This window comes from Coffea arabica, chromosome 10c (genome assembly GCF_036785885.1).
Source record: "Coffea arabica cultivar ET-39 chromosome 10c, Coffea Arabica ET-39 HiFi, whole genome shotgun sequence".
Taxonomy (NCBI): Eukaryota; Viridiplantae; Streptophyta; class Magnoliopsida; order Gentianales; family Rubiaceae; genus Coffea; species Coffea arabica.
The window spans coordinates 9,351,908-9,371,197 of record NC_092329.1 but is presented as its reverse complement, the minus strand read 5'-3'; the positions used below and the strand labels follow the sequence as shown (position 1 = coordinate 9,371,197).

Here is a 19,290-nt window from a genome sequence, read left to right as displayed (position 1 = left end):
GTGATTATCTTTAACATGAAGTGAAATTTTTACAAGTATTTACACAGTTTAAATATCTAATAATTTTTACTTATTTATATGATATCAAGGCTAATTATCCTCAACGGTTGCACCAATAACTCTTGGACTAGGTGCCCGTGCTGGTGTATTTTGTGCGATTTGGTCTTCTTGTTGTATTTGTTTACATCATACTATTCTATTGGATGTATGTTAAATATTTCGTTTCTTTTAATCACTTTTGTCATGAGCGTAACAATGTAATATAATTGTACACTAAATAATATAACAAGTATACTAATTGGACCGAACCGCAGTGACTCTCTGTAACCCTTAATCAAATAATTTTTTCGAATATGATTGAATGATTTGGATTTCAAAACCGTGATAAAATTTTGTGTAATTCACCATTTTTGTTCCTAAACTTTTTCTTTTTCTTTTTTTTTTTTCACTAGTGCCAATTTAGTTCCTATCTAATATTCTTAGCCAATTTGATACTTGAACTTATTTTGTGGTTCCAATTTAGGACTTTTGTGGCCATGCCACCACCTAAAATCGATCCGACTCTTAATTAACTAGCTAAACAGGAGTATTTTAGTAATGTCATTCATGAAACTGTAATAAATTAAGTAAATCATTTAAAAAATCACAAAATTAAACTTTTAAAAAAATTTATCTAGTGATTTTTTATATGATTTGAAAGTTTTATCTGGTATTTTTTTTACACTATTTAATTCTTTTATTACAGTGTCATGAGTGACATTCCTATAATATCTCTATTTAGTTAGGCCCTTTTTGAATAATTCAATTAAACACTTAAACTTAATGGATTCAGATGTTAATATGTTCAGACGCATTTGATAAAAAAAAATTGAACAACTGAATTACTTAAATGGCATTGAATTTTATTAAAAAAACTTATTCCCAAAAATAAGTGATAAACTATTCACTAATTAGTGAATGTAATATATATTCAAATGTATTTGATTTAATATTTAACAATTTAATAACTTAATAGATTTCCGACTTCAGATTTCAGATTTCAAACTTCAACTTTATCAAACGCGCCCTTAATCAATTAGAAAGCAGATTGGCTTTAGATAATGATGCCACCGTGAAGGCCCTTAATTAAAAGTGTAAAATAAATTCAAGTATCAAATTGATCAGAAATAAAAGTTAGAGACTAAATCAATATCAACACAAATATTTAGGGACGAAATTCGTCATTTCCAGATGGAATATGGAAGTGGGCTCACCGTGGGTGGGCGGGATGACATCCTGTCAAACCTACAGCATACTAGGAGTATTACAAGTTTAGAACTTTAGATAAGAATCTGGGACAAACCAAGGCCAGGGCCGAAAAGGGGCGAAGGGTTACATTTCTGAATTGCGTCGTCATCCTTTCGCCCTTTATTACAACTATACCAGTTGCTAGTTGTTACAATTTGCAGCTTTACCAGCATAAACGACAACCCCACAAAGCCTGTCCTCTTCTCCCCTTCTCTTTTTCTCGTCATCATTATCTCAAATAGCTGACTAATTTCAATAATAATACCACTTAATGAACTGAGTCTTGGGAGTATTTTTTCTGTTGTTTTTTTGTTTTTGTGTTTTGGATAGGAGGAAGTGTTGATTTTTGTGACTGATTCATCATCATGGATGCTGAGGGAGGTGCAGAATTTCAAGACTGGGAGGTTCTCCAGTCTGAGTCGGGTTTGGAATCTGCTTACCCACTTCAGAATTCCAGTGATTTCCAAGAAATTGATGCTCAATCGGAAGGTATGATTCAGACTGATTACTTCTCCATGGACCCTTTACGGAATAGTTTTAGTACTAGGACTGTTTCTGTTGTTTCTGATGCTAACGAGGTGGGTTCCGAGAATTCGGATAATCCCAGTTGGATTGACCCCAATTCGGATACCCGGTACCCCAGGAAGGATGCTGGGGGCGAGTTTTGGTCCGATTCGAGCAGTGACCGGTCCGATGAGCGGAAATTTAGCGAATTGGAGGGGAATAATGAGAAAATACAAGTGGGTTTCGATGGAAATGAGAAGATGCAAGTGGGGTCTGGAGGGATTGAGGAAATAGGTGGAGGTGTAAATGGGAAAAGTTTGGAGAATTTTGAGAAGCTTTTGTCTGTTTCGGGTGGGGTTGAATTGGATTCTGTGAAAGTTGGGGAGGAGGTCGTTGAGGTGGATGGCGAATCGAGTTGTGAGGAAAACGCTAATTCAGTGGCTTTAGTGGAGGAAAAGAATGAAAAGGGGTCGACTGATGCTGGTGTGAAAAATGAAGGTGCTGAGGGTTTTGAAATTGAAGCTAGGACAGAGGTGGAAGCCGAGGAGGAGAAGAAAAAGGCTGTTGTGTGGTGGAAGGTTCCAATTGAGTTCTTGAAGTACTGGGTTTTTAGAGCCAGTCCTGTTTGGACTTTCTCCGTAGCTGCTGCTGTGATGGGGTTTGTTATTTTAGGAAGAAGGTTGTATAAGATGAAGAAGAAGAACCGCGGCTTAGAAATGAAGGTCACCATGGATGACAAGGTGTGTTCTTTTTGCCTCTTCTTTTAGTTTCTTGTGTTATTCAATTGCATTCGATTTTGGTCTGTTTCTGTTATGTGGTTATGAAGTTTTATTTACTAGGCTTTGTTAATTCTTAGTTCTCGTTGTGGAATATGGGATTTTGGTGGTTTGTTGACATAGAAGAGGTGGAAATTTCAGATTGGATTAGCTTGAAATAAGGTTTTCTAGGGATCAAGTAATTAGGCTTGAAGATGATAGATCTTTTTGTTCTTGTTGCCCTGTTTGCTATGTGAAATGATCATGATATGATGGCTTCATTGTGTAGAGATTTCAAACAAGCATAAGCACATGAGGCAGTGTTTTGTTACCTGCTACTAATCCTTTCCCGCATATTATGTTCGTGCACTTATCGTAGCTTGATGATATGTCATCTTTTGTCTTTTCACATTTTAACTCTTCATTCTTTAATCAAATGATTTGGTTGCTAACCATTCGCAGTGGTATGGTACTTCATCCTCCAAAAAAGTGTTTGGCATTGTAATACCAATTTTTTGCTAACAGAGAGATGATTTTAGTTTTTAAGTGCTAATTTCTATCTTTACCCCTACTAAAGTCATTATACAGCCTTGCATTTCAGCACATCTCTTAATGAACCTTTCAAAATGGTTTGTATCTAGAATACAAGCCTTTGTGCATTATGACATGGGGAAAATCAGATGAGGAACAGTTAGCTGATCTGATATGCCGAAGGAATAACCTTTCTTGGCATTGAGAGTTATAATTTACTAAAATGGAATCAGATGAGTTATTCTTCCCCATGAAATGGTATTGCTATTAAGTATCATTCTGAATTGTCATGACATCTGTGTCAAATGTGATGCAGATAGCAACTTTTCTGTCCCTGAACTTGTGCTTTTGGTGTTTGTTACATCAGTCCTCTTTTTATTTATGATGAGCTGTTAGATCGGTCCTTGATGTTATGTTACCTGTTGGTAAGATTCAGTAGGTTGTCAATGATCTCAAAATTTAAGTGAATTATCTATTTCTTCTTAATGGCCAATGATTAATGTCCATTTTGGTGAGATGCACTCTGTAATGCTTTATCTCCTCCAAAATTAGAGTATTTTTCTTTGTGGGATTAGTAGTTGTAATGTCTTAAAGCAATTACACCAAGTCTTTGATGGTTTTTTCTTTTTCTGAAGTTTTTTCAGAAATGCAAGCACCTATTGGTGCTGACTTTTTCTGATGTGTATTTGTTCAGTTCCTTCTCTTAAGATCTGGAACATCATTCTTTCTTCCTTATGAAGTTTTTTTGCTTAAGGGTTCTGCTATAAAGCATAAGCTCATTTTCTTGTTATAGTTGTTGGTTTTGGATGATTTATGCTAAAGGAATTTGTATCATGCAGCAACAAATATAGTAATTTTTACTTATATCTGATATATACTTTATTCATGAAAACCATTTTAAAGTTTGAGTGGTTTCAGCCTTTCTCTCATCCTGTTTACTAAGGAGTCTTTGCCTCTGTTTCGTGCATTCTCTTCCTTGATTTCTCTCTGAATTTCTGTATTTATACTTTTGATATTTTTAATTTATGTGCTGTTCTATGATAAGAGCTGCTCCTGTTTGATGTTTTTTAGACTACATCTTCGTATTGGCATTTAAAAGGGGGGAAAAAACTTTGGTAGATTATGAAATGGCTGTAGCCTACAATTTAACTTAACCAGTAGAAAAGAGGGCATCCCTTTAACACGAACCGGTAAAATTTGACTAATACAAATTGCAAATATCTTCACATATCTACAAAAAGGAAAGAATGAGAGATATTCACCAAGTTCTGCATAGCTCACAGTCAGTGGTTGTCTTCTCATGTCCCTCGCTTGAAGCCTTACTTACTCAAATGCATGTTAAACCTTTGGGCTATAGCTTTGCTATGGCATTTACACATCCTCGAACTCCTGCCATTGCTGTACAATACAAGCAGCTATGAAAGCCTACTTGAACATCATTTCTTCCTACATGTTCTCTATACTAGATGAATAATTTCTGCATGTCTCCTTAACATTGGATGTTTAGCCAAAAAATAATAGTCAATGAACATTTGCAAGAGCATTGTCACTTTTGCTAGGAGTTATTGAGTACTGATGGAGATTGGAAGATATTTGGTTGATTTAATGGATATATCAATGTAGGGATGATGCTAAATGTTTCTCGTTAGCATATGTATGATGCATTATTTGTTTAGATATATTTTTTTTAGTGGTCTTTATCTCAAGAGTTTGGCATTTGTGGTATCCCCAAAATATTCATGTCCAACAGATAATAATACAGCTATCCTCTGCATGTGATCTCTAGTTGATTGTTTTATTGTTTTTCGTACTATTATGATCGCCACCGAGTTTGAAGCTTCTTCCGCTCCTGGATTCCTCCTTTGTTTGCTTCTTTTTTCTCAATTGTTCATCTCCATAAATATTCCATCTTCTCCAACCCCCTCGCCACCTCCCACCCCCTTCCAAACACGAAAAAAAAAGTTATAAAGGGTAGACTGTCACCATGCTTGACTGTTTGGTTGAGAAATTTCGACCAAGCTCTCAATTGATGCTTGTTGTCATTGTGATACGTAAAATTGTGATAAAATCTTAACCAAGTATGATTCATGTATGGGAAGGTCTGCAGTTCGGTCCTCGGAATGCTTGTTTTCTGCATATGCTCTGCCTGCAATGCTCAAGAACTTGCTTAACCGACTACTTTGATTTATGTTCTGTATCTGCAGAAGATCTCTCAGTTTATGAGCCGGGCTGCACGCCTTAATGAAGCTTTCTCAGTAGTGAAGCGTGTCCCCGTGGTTCGGCCATCACTTCCAGCTGTTGGGGTCACACCATGGCCTGTTATGAGTCTGAGATGAGATAGCTGTGTGTGTATATGTAGAATGAGATGAGGAGCAGTGTCTGCATGCCAAGTCTATTTTCATGTTTTGGTTTGTAAAAGCTGTCTTTAAGCATCATATGTGTGAAGGAACATTTGACACGCTGAGCAGTCTTTTAAGGTTTCTGTATCATTTAATGATCTGTATAAACTTTCTCATGTTAGCTGTCTCTCAAACATAAATTTGTATCTACTCTATCTTTTGTATCTCGTAATGGTGATTCCAATGCCCTGCACCCCCCCCCCCCCTCCCCCGACCCCAATAAAACCCAAAAAATACGTGATCCCCCTTTTCCTATGATGGTGGCTTCCAATAAATAAAAAAAAAAAGGAATTTAAAAACCCTTCTTCATCGGTAGGTCTGGGTGTTAAAGCACTCCTTTAGTCTAATATAAATGTTGTTGATTGATTTTATATATATATATAGAGAGAGAGAGAGAGAGAACTTGATAAGGGCTTGTTTTCCTTCAAACCTCTTAGGCCTGTTTTCTCTCTAATCCACTGAAGCAAGCAGTGCCTCTTGAGCTTTTAAAGTCGTTGTCTAGACTAATTCTATATATATTCTTTCCTTTTAGCAGAAGTTGGTTATGCTGAAGTTGTACTTTTGAAGGACACGCATCGAACTTCAGGAGGTTCCTGCTCTCAAGTAATCTGATTACTGAGGATCATGTCAGTTGCCAATATCCAACAACCAAAAACTTGATAATCATCGATCTCACCGCAAAAAGAGCACAAAGATATACCTCAAAAATCCTCTCAGCCTTCAGAGATCATACTGATCGTTAATTCTGTCACCAACGAACAACGGCTTTGCTTAGGCCAAACTTACCCAACCAATATGTTGCAAAGTTCAATTCTCTTAGTCTTAGCCGAAAACAAAACGTTCTTATGTGTCTAGAAAATCTGGATGTTTTTTACTTAAGTTGGAATGCTAGCATGATGAAACAGCAAGATAAACAACAGAACCTTTTGTGCTTTCACCTAAACAAGACATCTACGGAACATCGGTGTGTGAACTTTTTCAATAAGCCAGATGCTGGCTTCAGCTTTAGGAGGCGGGATATCTAATGATATCCAGTGGACTGTCTTCGATCGTCTTCTGCTTCAAGTCTCAAATCACTGGAACAGAGCTCTTCGATACGATACTGGACTGAGATGATTTCACCTAAACAAGATATCTACAAAACATCGATCAAGACTTTTTTTTTGGTGTGTTGGGATTTTTTTTTTTTTTTGGTGGGGGGGGGGGGGAATGTTGGCAAACAACACAAAACTGGTTGCACTGCTTGCTTTGTTGAGGTAGGTAGGGGAAACAGTGGAGATGGAGTGATGGAGGGAACATAGGATGGGGCAAGAAGTGAATGAAGTAAGACTGCACAGATGTGTCTCTTCCTGCCTAGAGTGGATGCATCTTGTGGGCTAGAGGGACCTAATTATTCAAATTGGCATAAAAAGAGAGGTAAAAACCAGCTGAAATCTTGAATGTCCGGCCAAGTGGTGATACATTTTCATCGGAATCGGAACGTATTAGCACCATCCATGGTGTTGGTTCTATGACCAAATCTTACTGGAAAAATGGTAGAATAACAGCAATAAAACCATCCAAGTTCATGAGCTGATGCATTACCCACTTATTATTTTACCTACAAGATTTTATGGCTCCCAAGCATCTATCTTGGATAAAGGTCAGCTGTCCAGTGCAACATATAGTTAACCCAAGTCAGGACTAGAAAAAATTATTATTTAATAAAAACTAGTATTAATTTGTCAAGCATTTGATCTAAATAAAAAGATTATTAATTTGTCTCAAGATACTAAACGAACACATTCTGTCTCAATTCGTCTAACTAACGCCATTATACGTATCTATAATGTTCTCCAGCCAACCAAATCGTTTGTGAACGAGAACTTATTATTGCTATTTTCTGAATTATCTTGAAAAGAAAGGAATGTGTGCTTCAGGTATGCCACACATTTTAACTCTTTTTTTCTTTTATGGAAGTTGGCACAAGTAGCATTTCGTACTCTGAACTATCGTCAGTCGGTTTTAGCAGTCTAGCACGATAGGCTTCTTGATATATTCCATTAGTAGCCCCTCTTGACAAGCTAATTGGCTTTCCCCTTGGGAGGAAAGAAAAGTCTGTTATTTCATTCTTTTCTTCAAGGACAATCAAGCGGCTTTTTGAGCAGAACTATTTTAATAAATTGCAGTCGATGCACAAACAATTAATTTGATCTCTTGCACTTCTCTTTTCGGGCAGTATACTTATAGAGAGACATCAAGGAAAATGGATGATTCATTTGACTTAGGATTTCATAAGAATTACGTGCATTGGCAAAAGCATCTTTCGGTGCACCTCCGCACACCAAAACTTTGGCTTTTGTGGCCGACCCCTGAAGTTTTTTTAGTGGTAAAAGTACTGCAGAACCCGAACTAGGATAGCACCTGGGATTACCGTCAGGCAATTGTGGATAGTTTTTCACCACAATGTTTTTCTTGTAATCGAGCAAAATAGCTCGATTATTCGCGAAAATGAACAAATTTCCATCCACATTTAGGAAAACGAATGGATACAGATTGTTCTCAACGTTAGGATCATTCGTCTGGGCAAGAAACGGCAACTTAAAGACCCGATTAGTTGCTGCTGTCTTGGCGCCGGCCGCCGATGACGATCTGGCGGGAGTCGGGCAAAATATGATTTGTGGCATACCATCTTCTCTGCAGTAGTCCGTTACTAACTTCTTGCCAGTCACAATCAATACTACCAGAACTGCATGGCTTGTAAACTCGAACGTTGCGGTCCCCAACATTGAAGCCGCCGGTTTGGACTAAGGTGCCGTCGGGCATGACGGAGCCGGAGGAGCACAAGACATCAGTGAGGACTGTGAGCGGGCGAACGGAGTTGGTGGCGACGTCGTATTCGACAGAATGTGCAGTGCCGTCAACTTTTAAGGCTAGCTCTTGGGGGTCATTGCTGCATTTGCCATTGGCCAAGGAAATATTGGAGGGGCCAAAATCAGTCCTGTCAAAAATGACCACCTTGTCATTGTTGAGGAGTTGCATGTGCATGGCTGATATACCAATGCTTGATTGGAGTAGAGCCCACCGGCCTCTGGTGGTTGTGGCGGCAGCTGCAGCCGGCTGCTGCCCAAGACTCCGGTGACATGAGTGCAGAAGTACTATTAGAAGTAGGTGCTGCCAGGGAAGAAGGGAAAGTTTCAGATGAGTTCGAGTCATGAGAGTGTTCCTGTGGAAGTTTTCTGTACACCTTTGAGGTTTGAGAGAAGTGGCGTGATGTTCCTTTGGCTGGATTGGTGCCACTGCATGCATTACGCCAGTGCTATATATACATAATTTGATAGTAAAATGGAATTCTTCAAATTTTTTTATAGAGTAGGAAATACATTTACTAGGAGCACTACTTGTTTATGTTTGAGAATAATGGAATTCTTGGCCTTTTGCATTGTAAAGTTGGGTGGAGACAAATCAAGTTATGGCACCCCCAACCAAGCAACGAATTAGCCGCCTTATAAGTCGAGCTTACCGAATTCAAAAAACTTGACTTAATTTTTACAATGTTTGGTGTAAGTTCATGCAATTAGATTGTAAATTTGAATTCATCAACTCATACAATTAAATTGATGATTATATTAAAATTGTATAAATTTACAACAAATATAGTAAAAATTACATCAATCAGTTTAAATTAGACAAAACTCAACTTGTGAGACCTAATCTGCAGGTAAAACGCGTACAAGAAGGAGGAGAAAAAAAAAATGCTTGTGCATGTTTGTTAATTTAGTGTTCAAGAAAACTAAAAACATGAATGTAATAGTAATTATCACCTAGCAGATTAAGGTGACAAGTTAGCTGGATCTACAGAGACCATTCGGAGATTCTAACATCAAAATTCCACTATTTCTGTTGCCTTGGTAGAAAGGTTGAACAGTTCCCACGTAAAATTCCACCTGTTTTCGGTAGTTGAAGAAACTCCTCGAAAAGACACCAGCTAAGGATTCTTCTTAAAAAAGAACACTTTCCCTCTCTCTTGACAGTTGTTTTGAGAAATTAAAAAAGAAAATGTCGAATTGAGAAATAAACACTTGCTAGAATAAAGAATGCGTAGGGCTGTCCTTGCTGAATCAGGTTTAAAGGTTTATTAGGAAGTTGCAGGGAGTGCCAGTTACTAGATGCATGTTACTGATAATTTTTGCGGTTGCTATTGTGCATAATCACAGTTTCGAGACATAGACAGCAAAATAGTAAGGATACCAGAAAAAGAAAAACGTTCGAAGCCTCATTATTTGTAGTGCTAAGCATATATTAATGTCAGATGCCGGGTATAATATGGGCAAGCTTTGGCTGTCTCTTGACAAGGTTAGCTACATATCTCTAATTCTCTACCGAAGAAGGAATGGTGAAAGCGCAGAATTTGAACACAATTTTTTTGTTTTTTATGCGGTAGAGGGTAGACAGGAATTGTTACAAGAACCATTTCTAAAAATAACTCGAGCGAAATATACAATCGACCCTCTGAGAAGATCAATCATTAAGAATTAATAATAAGATGAGAATTTGATCACATCACATTTACATTCAATTAGGGGTGTAAATGAATCTAATCAAGTCGAACACCCTAGTGTTTAGACTTGTTTGATTATTTTAATGAATTTGAAATTTTGTTCAAATTTGATTTGTTTATTTGCGAACTGAATTTGAATAAGTTTTTTTTTTAAATCGAATTTGAATGTTATCGAACATAAAACAATGTTTAAATTTGACTTGACTAGTTGATGAATCAAGTTCGAACGAGTTTTTACCAAATCGAACTCGATTCGAGCGTCGAATAACTTGATTCATTTTCCAACCTTGCATTCAATTCAAGTCCCACATGACAAATCTCGTTCATTAATATTGTAACCATCCAATCCTCAATGATTGTTTTGTTTCTTGAATCACTGGGTTTTTTTTTTTTTTTTTTTTTTTTTTGGTTCTATATGTTAATCCCATGAACAGAATTAATGTTGATAGCTCAAGGTTGGAGGGTTTCTTTTGTTGGTGGTACTGGGTACCCATGGTTGGACGTACAAACCGTGCTCTCCTTGTTTGGAATGGTTAATAATGATTTGATTAGAACCTTTATATCCCTTCCTGCTGGTCAAATGTTTCTTCAAGAAAAACCTTGATGGACACGGGTTATACTATATATAGAAATCCCAGGGCCCTCCTCAAGAAAACATTACATTAATTCCCTTAGGATCATTGTTCATCTGCAGTCAGCTCTATAATTTGCTCAAAGTCATCGCTTGTTTGCTGGTGTTTACCATTTCTACTTGATTCCAGGATACCAACCAGAACACCCAATCAGGGTTTTTTATGGGTTTTTTTTTATATCTCATCCAAAAGGATAACCCTTAGAGTTCCAATGGACGATTAATTTAACCCCACTATCTTATCTTTGTTTTAGTACTCAAGTATTGTACGAAAATTTTAGTGCACATTTTCTACTCTGAACGTCCATGGATACAGTCAAGATTCCTAGAGTGGAACTTCTTGATTTTGTCAAGTTCTACTTCTCCTTTATCTACAAAATGTGAAGATCCAAATTTATTTCATCATGTTTTGAAGTGAGTATTAGCCTGATAAGTGATAATGAACAAACTATTTGTAACACGTAGCTATTAAACATGCATTTTGGTCTTTCACTCTTGAAGAGTTTTTTTTTTTTTTTTTGGGGGGGTTTATATGTTTAAAAATAATAATAAAGAAAAACAATGAGAAACATTTTATATAGGTTGGGGGCTTAGGTTTTTTAGATCTTGTGTGACAATTCGATTTCCCAAATTTTTGCTAAAAATGTCATAAAGCAAGCATAGTACTATAACAGAAACAACTTGAATTCAAGTGCGTAATAACATACTTATATAGAAGAAAATTGGAAAAGCATTTTTATGCGTCTCCACTTCTTGAAGACATCAACTCTCAAAATGATTTTGCTCCTTCCAAAGCTGTGTCCTCTTTAGCTACTAACGTGAACAATTAATAAGTTAAACGCCATCAAGAAGACCTTGATCTAGTGACTAACGTTGAGATCACATGAATTAGAGGTAATCGGTTCAAATGTCAAAATCATCTTGACCTAGTGATTAAGATCGAGATCTCATGAATTAGAAATCATCAATTCAAATCTCTGTCCCTTCTCACATTTTAAATTCCATCCTTCTTTCTTTAAAAGAAAAAAAAAACCACAAAAAAAAGAATAAATTAAACACTTGGCAATTGGACGGATTGGTTTTGTGTATAGATACAATAGAAATCAAATTAAACGATAGGGAACAAGATCTTTGTCCTTAGTCTTTAGTCGTTGCCGTCAAAGGATATTATCTGCTACCAAAAAGAAGATTATAGTGCTCAATATTTTGTCCTTCCATGGCTCAAAACTAACGCCAATCTGGAATGGGGTCATATAACCGTAAATTAGAAGAAGTTGAAAATGTAAGATGAACTAGTAGCATAGCATCCCCATGATCAGAAAAATCAACCACCATTACCGTCACCTCACATAGTCAATTCACAGGTCGCACTCATTTTTTTTCCTCAACACCATATGTTTTTATGTTGATTGGCTTAACTGCTTGCTCCTGTAATCATGCCAATCAACTACTTGTTGACTCATCATTCCGTGGCTCTCCTGTGCATCGTTGTGCTTGCGTTAACAGGAAGAAGTGGTGAGGTAAAATAGGATTTTTGACTTATGAGAGTAGGGAAAAATGCACTTTTCATCCTCAAAGTTTGGGGGGTTGACCAATTTCATCCTCAATGTTTAACCCCAAACACATTTCATCCTCAATGTTCCGTAATTTTGACCAATTAAGGACAATTGACGGGAATTGGAGGACAAATCAAAAATTGGGACGGAACTTTGCACGTGAGAAGCACAATTCGTTAGATCGAACTTTATACCCAATATAACCGGGTCAAACCGAATGGACCCATTTATTCTAACGGACAAAAATGCACAAAATAGCAAAACGAAAGGAAAAAAGCTTCTGTCTTCTCCTTCTTTCTTCTCCGTTGTCAGCCCTAAAAATTTTTGTGCCAATCTTTCCATCCACTTTTCGAGCATCTGCTAGCAAGAAGGAGGGCATAGACGGCATCCGTGGAGCATTTTAGGTGAAGAAAAATATGGCATTGCGGAAGAAAGAGCTCCACATTTGTCCACCCCCAAATTACGGTATTTATACCCAAAATCAACAACTACATTGCATAAAGATATGTGTTTTTTTGGAGAAGGAAACCTGATATGTGGTCCCTTGTGTTTGTACTGTTTCCCCACTACAATGTACGGCTATTTTTTTCCCAGATTTGGCCATTTGCATGAGGTATAAATAAAGCAAAAAATTTGTCTTGGTTTGATTATTATAGTGTGAATGTGGTCCCTTATGTCTGATGATAGTTGCCGATTGACTATAAATTTGTGGTGAGAGTGATTAATAAACAATAATACTTGGTAGATTTTGCCGGCCATGTGTATCTGGCCATGTGTATGGAAAAAGTGAAAGTGGTCCTTGTTTGGTAGTTTTTGTGTGGGTCAACTACTTGTTGTGCTGAAATGATGAAGCATTTTTTTTTCCTGAAGAGTCTGATCTATATTATTTTCTTTAACCAGAAACGGGCAGCACATTTATTACATTAAGATGTCACCATGGAGGCCTCATTTCATATGCTCCTGATCCCCATTACGAAGGTGGAGATTTGTGTATGTTTGACTATGTTGAGAGTATAGGTCTAAGTGTTTTCGAAATGGATAGATTAACTGAGAGTGCTGGTGTATATGGTCATAAGGTGTACTATGGTTGGGAAAATAACACCTTTAGGAGGATAGACAGCAGTAGGGAGTTAAATGGTTATGTTAAGGGGGAGGTTGGACCAACTAAGGAAGTTAACTTATATCTTGAAGTATCTTTTCATGAAATTCTAGTGCAACAACTTGGTTATGATCCGTATGAGGTAGATGAGACAGAAAATGAACTCCAAAATGGTGATGGTAACAATAAGAATAGGGATGAAGGTCAAGGAAGGTGTGCTGCTAATAATTGTGATAATGATTCTGACGCAAGTGATGAGACTTTTTTTTCAGCTATTGATTCAGATTATGAAATAGGTGATGATGCTGATGATGGTATATTTCATGATAATGTTGACAAAAATGCTGAATGGTTGGGAGTAGATAATCACAGGAAAGAAAATGTGGTTCCTGATCCTTTGAATGAAGCAGAGGTGGTTCCTGATTCTGATGAAACAGAACAGGTTCCTGATTCTGAATCTGATTTTGAAAGCATTCATGAGTCTGATGATGAAGAGTCTAAATTGAGGTCTCGTAGTTTTGATCCTAAGCATATTGACAATCCAAAATTAGAGCTGTATATGTCCTTTACAAGTCTGAAACTTTTCAAGACTGCTGTACATAATTATAGTGTGAAACAAGGCAGGCCTTGTAAGTTTGTGAAACAAGATAGAGTGAGGGTGAGGGCTAGATGCAGAAATAGTGAATGTAATTGGGTTATATATGCTAGAAAATTAAGTGGGGATGGAACTATTCAAATAAGAACATTTGAAGATAATCACACATGTGGTTTTACATATGATAACCCTCTTGTGCATTCTGGATGGGTAGCTAAGAAGTACTGTGAAGAGTTTAGGTGTAATCCTAAATTAGATTTGGAGCATTTTAGGAAGACAGTAATGAAAGAAAATAGGTGCTCCTTCACAAAAAATCAAACATATAGGACAAGGAGAAAAGCAATGAAAATTGTTCAGGGCAGTGAAAAGGACCAGTACAGCAAATTAGGAGTTTATATGCATGAAATTCTAAGATCCAACCCTGGTAGCACTGTTATAATGAAAACTGTTGATGGCTTTAGAGACTCAAAAACAGGGAAAGGCAGATTTGAGAGGCTGTACATTTGTTTTGCTGGAGTGAAGCATGGTTTCCTAACTGGATGTAGGCAATTTATTGGAGTAGATGGTACTTTTTTGAAAGGATCAGTAGGAGGAGTTTTGCTAGCAGCTGTTGGAGTTGATGCTAATAATGGCATTTTTCCAATAGCATATGCTGCAGCAGAGGGTGAAAGTAAGGACTCATGGTGCTGGTTCTTCAAACTATTGAAAGAAGATTTGAAAATTGAAAAGGATTATGAGTGGACAATAATGAGTGACAAACAAAAAGGTCTAATTGAAGCATGTGATATGATTTTTCCAAATGCAGCCCACAGATTTTGTGTGAAACACTTGCACAATAACTTTTCATCTGCTGGTTTCAAAGGAGAAGGTTTGAGGAGAGCGTTATGGACTGTTGCCAAAGCAACAACACCAGCTCAATTCATTAGCAGAATGGAAGCAATGGCTCAAATTGATATAGAGGCAGCCAGGTGGTTTGATGGCAAACCACCAAGTCAATGGAGCAGAGCTTATTTTAGCACTCATCCTAAATGTGCTATGTTATTGAATAATATCTGTGAGTGCTTCAACAGCAAAATTCTTGATGCTAGGGAGAAGCCAATAATTGAAATGTTTGAAGCAATACGGTTGTACATGATGCAGAGAATGCAAAAAAATAGGGATATGGCCAAAGAGAAGTGGCAGACTTATCCTTATTGCCCCAGAATTCTTCACATTATGCAGAAAAATGTAGATAGAGCACCTGACTGTTTTCCATTCAAGTCAAATGATGATCTTTATGAAGTCAGTTGCCCATATGGTGACCAATTTGCAGTGAACATCAAGGAGCAAACATGCTCTTGCAGAAAATGGGAATTAACAGGTATTCCCTGTCCCCATGCCATTGCTGCATTGTGGATGGCTAAAAAGGATCCTCTGCTATATGTTTCAAAATGGTATACAGTGGAGACATATATGAAGTGCTATGAAGGATCAGTGTGTCCCATGAATGGAGAAAGTGAATGGGGGCTTACTGATGTTGGTGAAGGTCCTTTACCACCCTTATATGGGAGAGCACCTGGAAGGCCTAAGAAGCTGAGAAGGAGAAGTGCAGAGGAGGTTCAACAAGCCAAGGAAAAAACTAAGAAGAAGGTGACAAGAGTGGGACAGATTAACAAGTGTAGATACTGTCATCAAAGGGGACATAATATGAGGTCCTGCAAGCTTCTCAAAGATGCTCAAGTTCCTGCAGTTGCAGAAACTGATATTAGTTCAAGCCAAGTTGCTGCTTCTACCAACAATCCAGCTAGCCAAGATGGAAAAAAAGTTGTAAGTTGTTTTGATGACTTGTTACAGCTATCTTTGATATTTGTTATATAAATGACATGTTTTCCTTTTAAACTGTAGGGAACAAAGAAAACCAAGAAGGCTGCTGCTGAGTCTTCAAATAAAAGGGTAAAAAAACCTGCTACATCTTTTGATTTTTCTGTCTTTATGCAATTTGATTTTTGCTACCTCACTGTTTTGTGCAGAAGAGACATAGACATACAAGAAGAGTTGCAGCTGCAGTTTGTAATGATGATTCAAACATTGAACATCAACAGGATGCTGAGCCACTAGTTGAGATTGACATAACATCCTCTGCCCCAGATCAAGTAGACCAGGATATGTTCGAAGTGTTTGGGCTGTCAAGGTCTCAAGTGAAATATAGCACCAAGGAACCCAGAACACAAACTAAAGAACAAGTACATGTGGGATTCAGGATTAGAGATGTTCATATGCATGTTGCTGCTGCTGGCAAGGCAGATTTAAGTGTTCCTAGTTCATCTAGATCGAAGGGAAAGGAGAAACTACTGTGATAGGAGAAACAACATACTGAATTTTCTTCAAGCCAAGCTGCTTTTGTTCAAGCCAAGTTGCTGCTTTTGTAATTAGTGAATGACTTTTGTTGTTTCAACTTTTGCTTTGCCTAGTAATTATGGAAGTGCAAGCTGTAATGTGATAGCTGGCTTTATTTCATTTATGGACCCATGTTCAACAACAGTCTTGTAGTTTGCTTTATTTCATTGAGAATGCACTTTAATTGTATTGAAGTTATGATATGGCAGCTGTTTATATGTTCCAACTTGGTTTATCAGTACATGTGGGACAATCTTGGTTTATCAGCTTAGTTGCCAGTTTGGTTTATTTGCATTTGTTTTCCAGCGTGGTTTATTTGCATCTGTTTGTGTTATCAATACATGTGGGACATCAGTTCATGGCCATTTTATATTTATGATATGAACAACACTTTGACAAGGACCATTTTCTTACACTTAACGCATAGCTTTACAAATAAAATAAATTACAGAGTTCATAAATTGCATTGTTGCCAGATACATTTCCCTTCCTAAATCCCACCTTTTACATAAATTGCAGAGTTCATTTGGAACCTTTGTACAAACAAAATAAGTCCCTTTCTATACCCTGCAATTGGATATTACTTCATAGGAAAAAATGCAACTCTCGTTCCAACAAAGAAACACAGCCAGCTTCAAAATGTTCTTTCTTCTGCAATTTTACCAAAATCACTCCAGTGTTAGCAGCAACTTGCCTCCCTTTACTTTTTCCTCGCCTTTACTGCTCCAACTCAGTACTAGCAAAACCACCAAAAGCACAATTATTATAATAAAAAATTTCTCCCTCTTACGCATTCTTTCAACTTGTTCTTCCATTTTGTTAGTCTTTTTCAGCAAACCAGGAATGAGAACTCTCCCTCTTGGACAAATTGGCTCATCAACCCATTCAAAGTACCTGCATCTCTCGGGTCTCTACCATAACAATAATGACATTTCTCAGAAATTAGTTAGCTAAATTAACACATTGAAGGACCAACATTTTTAGACAAATATTTCTTACCGGCCACAGAGAGCAACCAAGGAATCTTCTTCCCGAATTCTCGCCGCGCCAACAGGTGCTCATTTTTGTTCTTAACCCACACTTGCAGAATGGAGTTGATGAACCACTGGAGACTTCAGAACTTCTGCTCCTCATTTAGCCAAAAATGAGAGCACAGGGAGCTCCACTGCCAGATGCTCTGAGGATGAATATTTAAAGCTGCAAAGATTGGCAAGAAAATTTTGGGGTTGAAGGGCAGAGGGAAAAAGGACAACAATGGAGCTTTTCGTCCGTCCGTTGCATTTTGTTCCTTTAAAGTTAGCTCCATTCGGTTTTACCCATTTTTTGTTGGGTAAAACCGTTGGTTGTAACGGTCAATTGGATATTTCCCGTCAATTGTCCTTAATTGGTCAAAATTACGGAACATTGAGGATGAAATGTGTTTGGGGTTAAACATTGAGGATGAAATTGGTCAACCCCCCAAACTTTGAGGATGAAAAGTGCATTTTTCCCTATGAGAGTATTACTAAAATCATATGGCAAAGGGATTAAAAACACTGATTGACTGACAGTATGTATACTTTCACCGTTAGATATATGGTACATAATTTAAATATGAATTTGAAAGTCAAATTTTGCATGTGTGTCGTGCATCCAATCATGATAGCAGGCACGGATTTAAGGGGGGGCTGGTGGGGGCTTAAGCCCCCCCCAAGCCGCCGGAAAACCCCCTGTATAGTAACAAACATTCACGTTCTACATATAAACAAAAGGAGACAAAGAAAAACAATTATCAATTCTTCTGTAAATTTTGAATGTAGAGTCAGTTAATAATTAACATAGAGGTGAATGTGATGATGTCTTGAGCCACGAATTCCAGATCCTGTTGCTCTGATTTTGGTGACCCCACTGACCCGCAAATTTTGAATGTTGCCCACAGGCTTGCATATGGACAGATAGTAGTATAGTACATGGAATGAATATATTCTTGTTTTGTATTTCTATTCTAGTACACGTCCCGTGAAACCGAAATTGTTATAGACCTCTTGTTTCTAGTCCTGTCCATTTCAGGCATTAAACTAAATTATTTTTTACTGCTTCGTTCAGATTCAGGGATTTGACGAAAAATTTAAAGTTTTTTTAAATTGTATCAATAAATTGGGACGTAATTGAATTTTTTAAATGTGCAGAAACTACTCCGTCTTGCTGATTTATATCCTGAAGACTTCTCAAGTAACGATTATTTATATCTTGAGTCTCAACTTCGAAATTATATTTATAATGTGCAACACGATCCTCAATTTTCAGAAGTTGGAGATTTGGGAAGTCTTGCTCAACAAATGGTTAAAACTGGTAAAAATACAGTTTTTCCATTGGTTTATTGTTTGATCCAGTTGGCATTAGTTCTACCAGTTGCGACTGCTTCTGTTGAAAGAGTATTTTCTGCAATGAATATTGTCAAGACTGATTTGCGCAATAAAATGGGAGACGAGTGGATGAATGACTGTCTGGTTGTATACATCGAGAAGGATATTTTTGCAACAATTGAAAATGAGCAAATATTGCAGCGTTTTCAACGGATGAAGACTCGCAGAATGCAATTGCCTCCTCTTCGTTATTCGAGTGCAACAACTACCAATACTTCAAGTGTTAATCAATAACAAATTTTTGGGTATGTATAATTATATGTTTTTATTATTTTTATAATTATTGATTCTAAATTTTACTTATTAAATATATTTATTTCGTCACAAAAAAATTTTTTAATACACTTCAGCCCCCCCAAAAATAAATTTCTGGCTCCGTCCCTGCATGATAGTGTATATACATTGTCAGTATATATATATATAAAATTAACTTTTAAAAAATCCCTAATAAAATCATAGTTTTATTTTTTTATTAAGAGTTAATTTTATATACACTGACAGTATACTATTGCAGTTGGATGCTTGACAATTATATAAAATTTGAATTTCAATTTAAAATTTAGATTAGTTGCATGAAAAAAAAAGAATTCAACGGTGATATTGTATACAGTA

The 19,290-nt window shown here is 37.0% G+C and overlaps 1 protein-coding gene and 1 pseudogene across 1 annotated transcript; one reads left to right on the top strand and one right to left on the bottom strand.

Moving 5' to 3' along the window:
* The first annotated feature begins 1,335 nt into the window (after positions 1–1,335).
* LOC113714717 (uncharacterized) lies at positions 1,336–5,640 on the top strand. Its single transcript, XM_027238737.2, has 2 exons — positions 1,336–2,531; positions 5,282–5,640. The coding sequence occupies exons 1-2, from the start codon at positions 1,653–1,655 to the stop codon at positions 5,411–5,413; spliced, it is 1,011 nt and encodes a 336-aa protein (XP_027094538.1). The 5' UTR covers positions 1,336–1,652; the 3' UTR covers positions 5,414–5,640.
* Positions 5,641–7,659: 2,019 nt separating this feature from the next.
* On the bottom strand, positions 7,660–8,764 carry LOC113713878 (aldehyde oxidase GLOX-like; annotated as a pseudogene).
* Between the last annotated feature and the right edge of the window lie 10,526 nt (positions 8,765–19,290).